This window comes from Erpetoichthys calabaricus, chromosome 4 (genome assembly GCF_900747795.2).
Source record: "Erpetoichthys calabaricus chromosome 4, fErpCal1.3, whole genome shotgun sequence".
Classification (NCBI taxonomy): Eukaryota; Metazoa; Chordata; class Cladistia; order Polypteriformes; family Polypteridae; genus Erpetoichthys; species Erpetoichthys calabaricus.
The window spans coordinates 233,283,213-233,297,833 of record NC_041397.2 but is presented as its reverse complement, the minus strand read 5'-3'; the positions used below and the strand labels follow the sequence as shown (position 1 = coordinate 233,297,833).

At 37.3% G+C, this 14,621-nt stretch overlaps 1 protein-coding gene across 4 annotated transcripts in view; it reads right to left on the bottom strand.

Moving 5' to 3' along the window:
* Nucleotides 1–14,621, bottom strand: part of fat3a (FAT atypical cadherin 3a) — a 547,007-nt gene that overhangs the window by 63,465 nt on the left and 468,921 nt on the right. For all 4 annotated transcript variants that reach the window (XM_051927172.1, XM_028800422.2, XM_051927169.1 and 1 more), the window contains 3 exons: nt 14,413–14,556; nt 8,826–9,023; nt 2,069–2,867 (listed from right to left, as the gene is read on the bottom strand). In XM_051927172.1, the coding sequence (XP_051783132.1) occupies nt 2,069–2,867; nt 8,826–9,023; nt 14,413–14,556 (1,141 nt within the window). The remainder of the gene's footprint in view (nt 1–2,068; nt 2,868–8,825; nt 9,024–14,412; nt 14,557–14,621) is intronic.

Here is a 14,621-nt window from a genome sequence, read left to right as displayed (position 1 = left end):
CAGCAACCAAAGTTTTTTCCTAGATGGCCTCCCATCCAAGTACTGGCTGGGTGTGAAGTGCAGGTGGTATGACCATATTTAAACTAAACTATGTTATAAGCACTGATTTTTGTGTACTACTTCAGGTAATTGTAGTCTAACAAATATTCTGAAACATCCTTCTCAATCTAAATCCAAACGGGTTATTGCTGTAAGAAATGTTTTTCAACACGCAGTAGATGCACTGCAGTACAATATACAGAATTGCATGCTTTAGTGTTATTTTCCAAACTGTTCTATTTTCCTAACTGTTTAAGTTATATAACAACAAATGCTATTCTTGTAAAATATAGACAAAAATCTTATACTAATTACATTTGTTTAGAATTAATGTCAATAACATCAGATCAGTTTTCCCTTTGAGTTCTGAGTCTTTACTTTCAAAACATATTGGTATATTAAGTTGTACTTCATTATTAAACTGCAATACTGTATTCTCCCACATAGAACATTTTTATTTATTTATATCTATTGTATTTTGAATGCAGGACTATGCTTTACATAATTACATAATTACCCTCTGTCAGTTGGTAAAGCAAACCCACACTGTCAAGACTGCAATAAACAACTACTGTTAGCAGGAGAAGGGAGCTTGGTAATTGTCTTTCACTGGTCAGCTAACCATTTTAAACTTCATAGCTTCAGTGAAAATGAAGGAAAGGCAAGGGTGATTAGAGACTAAAGCCGATGTCTTATTTTATGACTTCTAGTTAGAGGGGATGTCAAACCTGACAACAACTACAGTTGATGATTGTATTGCCTGACAGAATTTGCAAGGTAGGTTAAATGAGATGATTGCGTAATGACTTTCCTGCACAGTTTCACATTTTCAAAGTATCACATGCTTGCCTCTTTTTCTGACAGCCAATAACATCCTGCTGGACAGAGCTGGGGCCTGTGTGAAGACTATAGAGGTATGTCACAATCTTGTCCCTTACTTTCCATTCTGTTATGGTATGTTAAACATTTGATATCAGACAGATGAGTCTCTCTTCTGTTTGTCATGTCCAAAACACATGTGTTCTTTATTCCTTGTAGCTGCATTATATGCATTGTACTTGTAGGTGAGAGCTCATTGGTTGTCAGCTCTCACATGCACACAAACTAATTTGCTGGGGTGAGTCATGGAGTCCAACTAATATTGTCACAGCAGCGCACCTACAGCATGCTATTAGTCCACACATGTATAAGAAACTTCTGTTTCTAAACTACTGATACTTTCTGAATCGGCATTTGTACTAAGGTAGTTTATAATTGCTGACTTCCCAATGTCTTTCAGTTGAACGGCTTAGAAATAAAAGTTACAGTTTAATGTGTGGTTTTACTTTAGAAAACCTGAGAACAGATAACTTACTAGCAAATATTTCAACTAATAATAATAATTGCTTAACACACAACAAAACACTTTTCATGTAACATTCTGCATGTAATAGTGTAGAATTATAGTTACATTACTTTTCAAATCTACTGTAAATACATTGTCTTATTAATGTTACCATTGTATTGGTTAAATACCATACAAGAAGAATTGCCAATGTTTTGTAATTATAGCAGCAGACTTATGTGTATGATTATGATGATTATTTTTTAAGTTCTCTTAAAACAGTAAACAATATAATTTTTGTTATTCACTTTCATCAGCCATTCATCAGTTACATATTATATTCTTAAATACGCTTAATCCAAATCAGGGATTCAGGGGTTGGTGTTTATCCAGGTAGCACAGGGCCCGAGGAAGGAACCAGGGCCTAGTCACACATACACAATCATGCTGACAACCTCACGAGGCCAATTTTGAAAGGCAAATTCACTTAACAACGAATGTGGGAGGAAAAATGAAGCACTTGGAAGAAAATGATGAGTATACAACCTTCAATAGACAACAGCAGGGTGCAAAATTAGAACTGAGAAATGTTAATCTATGAGGCAGCTATGCTAAACATTGCCCCACCATGCTACCTTATTAATCAGACTTCTGTAACTTACGCAAACTTCTGGTTGATGTACACTCAACTACTATTAAACTTACCACTGCAGCTGCATCTGGTGTTCCGGTAGAAGCGGGGTGACACAAAACTGATTCTGGCAGTGCTATAGGTCACCAGGGAGTGTGAATCCAAAGAGATGGTTTGCTCACAAAGTTGTTCTTGACATTCCAGTCCTGAACAGTTTTTATCCAAGATGGCAGAGATACGGAGCACATTGTCCAAATGTCTCCTGGAGGCACTGAGCTTCTGGGTGAGGTAGGCTGCTTTGTAGAACCCTCCACCTTGAGTTTGTATAGCAAATAACATGTCAAGCTGACTTGTCCCTGACACTGGTTGGATACTTAGGATGTGAAGGATGTCTTGCTTCTGTGAGGATACAATGTTTCGAAGAGTTCGTTTGACACCTCTGAGGTGAAGTCCAACAAAATCTTCTGGTGACACGCTCTCAAAGCGAATGGTGACTGAGTTTTGAAGCATGTCAGGTGTTACCTGCTCCACATGGATAATAACATCCACAGGCACAGTATAACGTCCATCACTCACTGTTACATTTAAGACATACTTTCCTGTATCCAATCCCCCCAGTGCAATTATCTTCCCATCTTTACCATTGATCTTAAATAGACTTTTCTGTTGGTATTTGTGGGAGAAAGTAAGAACATCATAGACATCCTGGTCTGTGGCATGGATTTTGCCAATGACTCCTCCTGGAAACTCATCTTCCATTGTCACAATATATATCTCCAGAGGAATGGCAACTGGCTTATGGATGCTCTCCTCAATAACACGAACAAAGATGTAGGCAGTTGAAGAAAGCTGAGGCTTCCCTGAATCTTTGGCCTGTCAAAAGAAATGTGGCACAGAAATGATCAATAGTATGATTGTTGATTAAAACTTTAAGTATTGATGAAAACAATTATATAACATAATAAAAAACAAAACTTATTTGGAAAGCCAAATACCTTTCCAACTTGAATTTGGCACCCCAGATAGCTGAAGCATTGCGCACAAATCTTCTGTTGGGGTTTTCGCAAGAAAACCAATAGAGAAATACTAATAATTAACTATACTAATAATTAACTATAAACAACGTTGCTAGATTTCGATCCAACTAGAGACTCTAGGGCAGAAATCAGGCGAGAGGCTTTAAAATTCCATTATGGCAGTTTTTATTATATCCCACCTATTAACAACTCATTTCGACAAAGTCCTTTCTATAACTTTTGTAAAGCCTAATCATAATTAGCTTGCAAGTATTTACTGACAACAAAATGCTTTTTAAGTTGTAACTGAAATAAGTATTACATATGGGAACTTAACATTTCTGTATACATTGTTTATAGTTTCTTTTTGTCCTTTTGTGCTAAGTGCTAATATTATTGGCAGGCAGTGTGTTGTAGTGGTTAAGCCTTTGGATTTTTGGAGGTTGTGGGTTCAAATCCTGAAACTGTGTAACCATGAACAAGTTACTTCACCTGCCTGTGCCTCAAATGGAAAAACAACAGAAATGTAACCAATTGTACCTCAAACGTTATAAGTTGCTTTGGACAAAGTTATCAGTTAAATAATATTTAATAATAATAATGTTATTAGGTCACTGAAACTGCTTACTTTTGAAGACGCTATATACAATTGTCCATAATGAAAACAGTTCTGCATTAGATCAATTTCCGCTTTTCCTACTGATCTGGCTTTTGTTGATGGTCATTGCAAATTACAATTTTATGTGAAAGTGTATTCTTTTGAATTCAAAAACAGGTAATTAGTAAGAATAATGTGAAATTTGAGTATATATTATTATTAATATATACTTAATATATGTATTAGATGTTACAATTTTTTGTTTATGCCATTCACAGAAGTACAGTATTCCTTTTCATGTTTTTCATAAGTTATATGTAGTCCTCTTTTAAATTTTACAGCTGTGACTGTATATGGTCTCCTTTGGACTTCTGAGTTGAACAAAAACTCAACCAGGAGAAAACTTGGCAAAAAGACTTTTATTCTTGCACATGAAGGAACAGTACTGAAGCTTTAATCAGACACACAGCAAACCTCATAACCTTTTAGCTGTTTTGCTCTTGTGGCAGTTCCTTCAGATTAAAAGAACTCAAAGGTGTCCTCCTTGGAAATGTTAAACAAATTAAAGTGAAAATTGTTTTATTTGTTGATATTTAACATACATGCTCTGTGTTGTGCTGACAGTGGGCATAATGCAAACCAGATGGAGCAAAAGTGACTGACGAGTTGAGAAGCAGCACTAACCAATAGGGTGGACAGATGACAGAAGAAGAGACACGGTCATGGACAGAAGAAAAAGAGACGTGACACTGTTTGGCATTTATGGTGTCAGGTGTGAAATGGAAGAGAAAGTACAGCGAAGCTCGAGCAAGATGTAAAGCTCAATAGTTAGCAAGAGCTATAAAGCTGCAGTGAGGTTGCCAGGCACATTGGCTGTTAGCATTGCCATTGCTTTGCTAGAAACAAAACAGGAGAGAGAGAGAGAGAGAGAGAAGTAGATGCAGAAGGGGTGTCCTCGGATCCAAGACAAGACATACACAGACACACACACTAGGGCCAATTTAGTATTGCCAATCCACCTAATCTGCGTGCCTTTGGACTGTGAGAGGAAACCCTTCTTACTGTGAGCCACCGTGCCACCATGCCACCCAATGATAATAGTATATACTCAAATTTCACATTATTCCTACTGATAAACCCTTTTCAATTCAAGATAATACACTTCTGTGAAATTTAGTGTTGCAATGACCATCAACAAAAGCCTAGTCACTAGGAAAAGCAGGAATTGATCTAATGCAAAAATGTCTTACTCATGGGCAATTGTGTATAGAATATTCAAGAGTAAGCAGCTCACGTCATTTAACAATATTATTATTACTTATTATTTGACTGACCCCTTTATCTAGGGTGACTTAAGACATTTGAAATACAGTGATCCCTCGCTATATCGCGCTTCGCCTTTCGCGGCTTCACTCCATCGCGGATTTTATATGTAAGCATATTTAAATATATATCGCGAATTTTTGCTGGTTCGCGGATTTCTGCGGACAATGGGTCTTTTAATTTCTGGTACATGCTTCCTCAGTTGGTTTGCCCAGTTGATTTCATACAAGGGACGCTATTGGCAGATGGCTGAGAAGCTAGATTGCTTACTATTCTCCCTCTCTTGCGCTGACTATCTGTGATCCTGACGTATGGGGATTGAGCAGGGGGGCTGTTCGCACACCTAGACGATACGGACGCTCGTCTAAAAATGCTGAAAGATTATCTTCACGTTGCTATCTTTTGTGCAGCTGCTTCCTGAAACAACATGCTGCACAGTGCTTCGCATACTTAAAAGCTCAAAGGGCACGTATTGATTTTTGACTGGAAAACAAACTCTGTCTCTCTCTCTCTCTCTGCTCCTGACGGAGGGGGTGTGAGCTGCCGCCTTCAACAGCTTTGTGCCGCGGTGCTTCGCATACTTAAAAGCCAAACAGCCCTATTGATTTGTTTGCTAGAGATTGTTTTCTCTATCTATGTGACATTCTGTGCTCCTGACACGCACTCCTTTGAAGAGGAAGATATGTTTGCATTCTTTTAATTGTGAGACAGAACTATCATCTCTGTCTTGTCATGGAGCACAGTTTAAACTTTTGAAAAAGAGACAAATGTTTGTTTGCAGTGTTTGAATAACGTTCCTGTCTCTCTACAACCTCCTGTGTTTCTGCGCAAATCTGTGACCCAAGCATGACAATATAAAAATAACCATATAAACATATGGTTTTTACTTCGCGGATTTTCTTATTTCGCGGGTGGCTCTGGAACGCAACCCCCGCGATGGAGGAGGGATTACTGTATAATTGGTTACTTTTTTTTTGTTTTTCAAGATGGTGTACAGGCAGGTGAAGTGACCTGCTCATGAACAACATTGAGATTTAAACCAACAGCCACAGGCTTTGAAGTCCTGTGTCCAAAAGCCTTAAGGAGAAAACCACACTGCCTGCCAGTAATGTTAGCACTACAATAATAATGTTAACACTACAAATATTTGTATACTAGAAAGTACTAGTACTTACTTCCGATACCTCTAATTAACTGACTGATGCATACAATTGATGCCCATTGTTTTATGAAATACCCAGGGTGAAGTCACACAACACAGCTAGTAATAGAATAAATAAGTAATGTTTTCTATGTGCTATAAGGAAATTCTCTCTCTCAACAGTACAATAGCTAGTAAACACCTTCACAAAGCAAAATCATCTTCTCTCACTCTGACTTTATTAGGTTCTGCAGATGTTTCCTACTGTGACTTTAGTGTTCGCTCAATTGGCAGTAATAATGAAAGTCAAGTGCAGTTCACATTCAGTGTACAAACTCAGGATAGACTGACTGTGGAATAATAATCTGAATAGAGAGCAATCAAGAAGTGTGCACAGATGACTCATATAATGTCAGTTGAATGTGTGTATTTACAATGCTGCTCCAGAAACGCATGTCAACATAGTACTAAAAGGTTGTCTTTAGATAAGGAATAATGTTTTACTGCCTTGTGTAAGTTTGTGGCTACTGAATGTGTGTATGTATGTGGATACTACACTTTCCTTGTGATTTGTCAAAATTTTAAACTTATTTAATCTTATACTGAATCCATTCCTGTTTGAATTTAGCCCCCTAACCCTTAAGCAAACAAATAAGTCTAGGAAATGGACAGAGAATTTTATATCCTTATGTCCTGGCATGAGCACAGTTTCATATAAAGGATCATGGTCTAGTGGTTTCTGCTTCAAGAATTCACATCTCTTGAGTCTTCATGATAATAAAGCTAACAATACAGTACAACTACCTGGTGAAAAGGAAACACCAAATTTTACAAAAATGTCATAAATGATAAACTTTTCTTCAACTATCAGATCTATGTAATAAGAACACTGTTAAATTATTATTTTCATGTTCCTCCCACAGTCCAAAGACATACAGGTTAGGTGGATTGGTGATTCTAAATTGGCCCTAGTGTGTGCTTGGTGTGTGGGTGTGTTTGTGTGTGTCCTGTGGTGGGTTGGCACCCTGCCCAGGATTGGTTCCTTGCCTTGTGCCCTGTGTTGGCTGGGATTGGCTCCAGCAGACCCCCGTGACCCTGTGTTTGGATTCAGCGGGTTGGAAAATGGATGGATGGATGTTTCTCTTTCCAGTCCTTCTGACTAAGAAAAAAGATGCATACTTCGATTTCTCCTCTGTTAAGCACATTTTGTACACAATCATGCCTACCGTAATTTAATTGTTAGGACATCAGCCATCCTTTATTTCATTAGTAGCAACTAAAAGAAATACATTTTAAGGTCATTAATGGGCCACCCAATTAAACAACTTAATTTAATTGAATACTGCCATGAAATTAAAGTAATACAGGGCCAAACTCCAAACTTCAGGGTTTTTGGTCCCAGTGAGGAATAGAAAAATCACACAGAGAATGACTTCAGACGAAAAGAAGCAGCCTTCAAAACTGTCCTTAGATGTTGCAGCAGGAGTTTCTTTTGCCTTTCACAGTAACACTAAAATATAAGGCTTGACGATGCTGACATGAGGACACAACTCTGTTCTTTATATCTAGGACCTGGAAAGAGAGTAAAAAGTGGTCCAATGACTTTGGACATATTAATTCAATATAATTCACTTATGATACAGTGAAATACACCCTTGTGTGTATATCGAAAGATAATGCAGGTTGCGGAAGAAAATCATTGCATTTTTAAGAGCTGACACTGTAATGAATCCAGTGTAAGCTTCAGCATTGAAGACCACTGGAGACATGTAGGTTAGCCATTAAGGTTAAGCCTACTGAAGAGCATTTATGTAGCCAAAAATGTGGTTGGAAGGCATAAATGGCCAACCAATTCCATGCTTACATAACTTGGACGGGAATGTAATTGGCAACTTATTTCCAGACAAAGATAGATTTAGATTTTGGTGAAAACAGTATGACAGGTCTCTAACATTGGGACAGGCTATCCAAGTGGGAGAAAAAAGAGAGAATGAGAATAGTTTGTGTGACTGATGAATAAAGTGACAAGTCATTTCTCACTTATCACTACTATACTGCATGGCTTTCTTAAGGCAGAGAAGCCTCTTTTTTGTACTGTAATTTTCCTTTTTTAAAGAACATGATGTTCTTTAAGAAAGGGAAGAAAATGATGTGTGAAAAAAATGATCATGTAAGAAAACTAATGAAGAATCTTGCTATACTAAAAACCAGTTCAGGCTTTCAACAGTTGCTCTTTGGTATGTATTTTTTGAGTCCATTATCACTATTTCCATCTATCCATTTCGACACATGCTTATTCCAGGACTGCAGGTGCAGGAATCTATCCCAGCTCTGAAAGAAGTATGAGCCCACTGCAATGCACTCTCATGCACACACCCATAGTCATTCATATGGAGCCAGGTTAGAACTGCTTATTAACCTAAAATGCAGATCTTTGAAGAAGTGGGAGGAAATCTAGAGCACCCTGGGAAAAACATACAAAATCTATACAGTGATCGGCTAGACTGGCACACCGATACATTAGTCTGACAATGAAATTATGATGTATTAGTGCTAACCAATGGGTCATCTTTATGTTCTTGGAAAATAACTATAAGCTAAAATTACCTTTTTCAGAAACCAACACTTAAAAATGACTTTAATAATAATAAAGGATTAATGTAAGGCAATCCTGATGCTTGTATATGAAAAGTAATTGCAAAAAAAACATTAGGAAACAGTTGAAGAAGAATGTTTCACACCTACCAACCTACCTGAACATGAAGAACATATTCGGTTGCATCTTCTTGCCTAAAGATCATGTTGGATTTCAAAACTCCATTTGGCTCCAGTGTAAATTCCTTTCCATCATTTCCAGACAGAATATCAAACTGAAAAGGAGGACCATTTTGGGAGGAGTCCCTGTCTGTCACAGAAAGCTGGACAATGCTGGTATCTCTAGGCTTATTTTCCTATAGTTCAGTGACACAAGAACACTCAAATTAATTATAGGACTTCTTTAAAATGGTTATGGAGACATTAACGTACAGTATAAACAGCATTTATATACAAGACCATAGAGATTTGGGAAAATTTGTTTTATCAGTGATGCTATTTTATTCTTAAAAATGCATTTTATGAATTCATAACAAGAACAGTCTGCTGATCCCAATCATTTGCCCAAAAAAAAGGGTTCAGAAAAGGAATACAGGTTTATAAGAATTACATTCGTAACAAATTAAAAGTATAAAATAATCATTAAGTAAACAAGCAGATAACAGTATGTACAGTCTAACCCGTCACGACCTGTTTAAGTGACATTAAGTTCAGAGACCTGATCAGAAGAAAATTTCACGGCAAGAGGAGGAAAAATGTAGTTTATCTACACAAATGTAGACCAATGTACAGATTGTGCTATCTGCAATACTACAAATTCACTAATCAGTCCACTCAATATGGAACCTGCTTAATTCAGTTCAGGATTAGGAGACAATTCTTTAAATTTTCTTGTCAATTAAAGATATACATAGACACTTAGAATACAAGCCACCTCAAGCTTTTAAAGATCTTCTAAAAAGTGAAAGAGCAGAATGACTACATTATATGTAAAACAGTAGCTCTAATTTCTATGTTGTCAAGAGTGAGTTATAAATGTCAAGTGTCACTAAAGCCAGCATGCTATCACCTCCAGTAATCACACCAATCAAAAAGAAGCAAACTCTACAGCCTGTTGAAGGTGCTTTAAAAACTGCTTTTCAACAAATGCACAAAGACTGCTTAGAGACAGTAAGCATTAAAAGAATTTTTAATTGTTTTGAATTAGTGCAGCTACGACAGTAAGAAATAGGGATGGGTATCAAAAAACTGGTATTAAATTGGTACTTGTTCCGGACTGGTCGGTACCAAAATATCAATTAGCTCCTGAAATAACAGCGCCACTATTGGTATTTCTGTAACGTTAATTCATTCTAACATTAACTGCGTTTTTAAATTCCTAACCATCCACTAATGATGATGACTCTGCAGGCACCAGGGACCTCATGCATAACGCCGTGCGTAGAATTCGCACTATAACATGGCGTAAGCACAAAAGCCGAAATGTGCTTACGCACATAAAAATCCAGATGCAGGAATATGTGCGTTTGCCAACTTCCGCGTTCTTCCGCTACACAAATCCCGCTCAGCGTGGAAATAAACGAACGTGCATGCGCCTGCTGTCCCGCCCCAACTCCTCCCAGAATTACGCCTCTTTGAATATGCAAATCAATATAAATAGCCCCTAAGCCCAGCGTTCTGTGAAAAGGCAATGGCAAAAGTACGAGGAAAAATAGAAGAATTTCAGCGAATACCAAATGGAGGCAAAGAAAAACATACTATTTGTTGGTTTAAAGAGTTATATAAACAACAAAAGGAAGTTGATCGAGTGACATAGCGTGTCGGAGAAACTCGAAAGCTCAAGTTCACAAAGTCGCACAGTGCCCGAAATAAAAAAGTTGTCACATATCAAAGTCGGCGTGAAAAGGCGACTCGTAGCCCAACGTCTGAGTGTCATATGAAAGCTTATTAGGGTACAGTGAAAAAAAAAGACACACAGTGGGAAAAAAGCACGAAATGTCAACTTTAATCTCGAAATTTCCACTTTAATCACGTAATTTATTTTGTCATTAAAGTAGAACATCATAAACTTCATCTTAAAATTGTTTAATTCACTAGTTTCTCAAATCCCATCGTAACTAAAGTAGCACATTAAATGCTTTGTTGTGTATTTGATCTTATATGTGCTCTATGTGCCTGAATCACTAGATAGATAGATAGATAGATAGATAGATAGATAGATAGATAGATAGATAGATAGATAGATAGATAGATAGATAGATAGATAGACTACGTGCTCTTCCTCCGATAGGACACAGAATCCATTACATTCGTAATATTACAGCTCTCTGAATAATTAAAATACTGAGAAGTTTATGTGATATCATTTTCATGATGATAGGAGTTAAAGTATGTTATTAAACATGGGAACACGGTGGCGCAGTGATTGTTCATGTCTTATAGCAAGATGCTTGCTGCGGCATGTGCGACCTTCAATGAAATGCTTTATTACAGAAGTACTGTCTTTTTCAAACGTACTAACCCCCAATTCCTGTCCTTACTTTTCTTTCTCCAAATACCCAATTGCCACACAATCAGCTCTGTAATAGACGTTAAGCCATCTGTAAGCTTAGAACGCCAGTTCTTCAAAACTTTTAAGGAACATCGAAATATCTTCGTAATGTTTAAGTATTCTATCCATCTATCCTTCCAGTGTCGCGCCAGCCACAGCATGAATACAGCGTGAGGCAGGAACAATCAGTGAACAGAGCTCAAGCTCGCTAGCGCTGCGGCACCGTGTAGTTAAAGTTAAAGTTTTATCTGTATAATATAATCAACATATTTTGCTGCATTTCATCTTAAAAATGATATTGTCATCATATGTAAATACGCGCTTTATAGAGTGGCTCAGGTTGTACAATATTATAACTGTATCATAAGTACAATTACCTCACGGTAACTTGCAAGTACAAGCAGTTCTACAAGGAGCACTTGGTGGACTGATTGAGTGCATTTAGAGTTCTTGGGATGCAACTGTTTGCGAACCGCGAGGTCCGAACAGGAAAGGCTCTGAAGCGTTGATCGGATGAGAGCAGTTCAAATAGCGAATGGCTGAGGCAGTGAGTGCTTGATTCTGTATACTGATAATTCTCTTTCCAATCGCTGTAGATCTGTGATTCACACTCACTACAGTGATATAAATACTCCGAGTGGTGCAGTGCGAGTAATATGGAAAAAGATGATCCGCTGTGGCAACCCTTAACGGGATCAGCTGACAGAAGAAGAAGACGGTGCAGTGAGAGTAACAACACTAAAGCAGTTATGGTATTTAGAATAGTTTGACCACTCTGTGGACCATTATATTGTTACAGGTTAATTACAATCAGATGCATTAAATTTATGAACAATATGCGGTTAATTTCAGTGTATTTGATAAAGCCGCCGTCGTGGATGTGGATCTAAGAAAGGGTAACCACACAGGAACAGTAGCACTGCTTTGATGCTGGGTGCCGCCAGTCTGCAAAACCGACCTGAGAACTTGCGTACGACAGGGTATGAGGTACCGTGGAAAAGTGCGTGGCTTTACGGCAAGTGTAGGTTTTATACATCGCGATTTGAACGTGGAAACGTTCTTACGCAACATTTCTGTGCGTACGCACCGTTTATACTTGAGGCCCCAGGTGATCACATTTTAGTTACATAGCTGTGTGTTTACATTCTGTGCTCTCTAGTCATCATGACAGTAGGGTAAAGCATTCAAATGCATGGGCTCACTTTAGTAAATGTAGTGATAATGCAGCTAAATGCAATATATGTAAAAAGGTAGCTGCATGTAAAGGGGTAACCCTCATGAAACACAAGCACATTATATAAATGTGAAGCAGTGCAGTGTGTTTGACTACTTCAAGAAAGTGGCTGCTGAAGTGTACTCAGTGAAAACTTTCCAGCTCCGATGCTGCTGGAATTAGCCAAACTGAAAATGTGAATCTCTGAACATTGTCAAGTCAAGTTGTCATTATCATTATAAAAGTAAGTCTGTAGTTATTCACACAGGACATACAAAGTGAGCATCAGATTTAATTTGTGTTCAGACAGTGACTGTCAAGCAGCAGCCGCACCTCTGTCAGTGGATACCAGAATTCAAACACCCAAGTCCACCCCGTTCTCCTTCGCTCAATGAGGAAAAATGATGAAGGAAAAAACAACAGAATGTCACAGTGCTGTTGCAAAGTTTATTGTGAAGGATTTACATCCCTTCACCCCAGTGGAGTTGAGTTGATTTAGGTATGCACAGCAACTAGGCAGTACCTTACGTTTGAACTGAGCTGTCCTGACAACCAGAGATAAGTTAATTTACAACCATAATAAGCAATGCAAAAAACAAACAAAACTAGTTATCTAAGTTGTCAAAAAACTGTAGGGAGATGATGACAGTCCTTAACTCCAATTGCCACCCACCTTCAAGAGACATTGAAATTTTGTTAAATTACTTCAATATGACAATGAAGCAGCATTGGTCAAGTGGTTAGTGTGTTGGATGTTCAATCTAATGGTCGAAGGTTCGAGACCAATGTACACAAACTATTTTTTTAAATTTATTTTTACCAATTTTTTATTATTTATATACACATTTTTCAAAATATTCTTTTTAGTGATTTGCCAATATTGATTCAGTGGATAAAGTGTTGGCCTTTCTAAGAAAGATCGATGGTTTGATTCTCCAATTGACAAACGGACATTTCAAGTATTTCACACATGTAAGGTTTCCCCATGGTTAGGATTTTCTGAAATGAGAAATGAACATGAATGAATGTTACGTTTCTCTTTAAGATCGTAGGTTTGATTCCACTCTGTCGCAAATGTCATTTCTGTCAAATCACCTTCCAAACCAAATCAAGGTTTTTAGAACGTGTGGCATTAGATTGGCTAAAAATATACATAAAAAAAGATTTTTATGTGACATGATTTTATTCAAAAGTGCACTAAAAAGTAAAAAGTACATTTTTTTCTTGTACTAAGATTTTGTTGGTTACATGTGACTAAAAATAAAATTGTCGGGCACTCATAAAATAATTCATTTAATTTAATTAAAATGTATAGATTTCTTAAATGATTGAAAAAATAACTCTTACAATTTGAAAATTTCTCGAATTATAACCATTATTCTACATACTTTAATCACCTTTTATACGATGTGTCATTTTGTTTCCATAGTTATGCTGGTAAGAAATTTCACTTTAACAAATCTGGATAGTCTTAAAAGACATCAACTCCAGACATAAGTTTTGTTGACCTTAATGGAAATGGACTATAATTTATGAGTGTGAACATGTGTGTTTATATGTGTGAGAGTATTCCATGAGAGACTGAAATCCACTCCAAATATCTAGCAAGTAGCTAAACAGAAAAAGGTTATTTCAGACATTGAATGGATGGGTGACTGCAGAATAAGTGGAATTTAACTTTTTTTGCTATCAATTGTAAGCAGTAACTCACTTCTTAAGCACCCTCATTGATGACTAAATGTAATGTTAAGTCATTTAGCTCCAAATAATCAATCAACCCAAAACTCCCTTATTCCTAAAACAGCATGTAGGAATAAGTTGATTTTAGCATCCACATTATTTCTTAATTTGATGAAGACAGGCATCTTTACTTTATTCAGAACTGTTTCTGGGGTGTACTTAAAACAATGCACACCCCCAAGGTCATCCTGTGTTTTAAATTTCCTGTATCTCTACATGGCATATTCATTAGTAACGCTACCTGAATTACGGCAGTGTAATTAGATGGCAAGAAGAGTGGAGGGTTGTCATTAACATCAGAGATATCAATGTTCACCACCACAGTGGATGACATAGCTGGTGAGCCACTGTCCAAAGCCCGCACAGTCAGTGAATATCCAGAGACCTGGTCAGAGGAAAAAAAAAAAAAAAAAAAAAGTCATCCATTAGGAATACAGAAATTCGTTAATA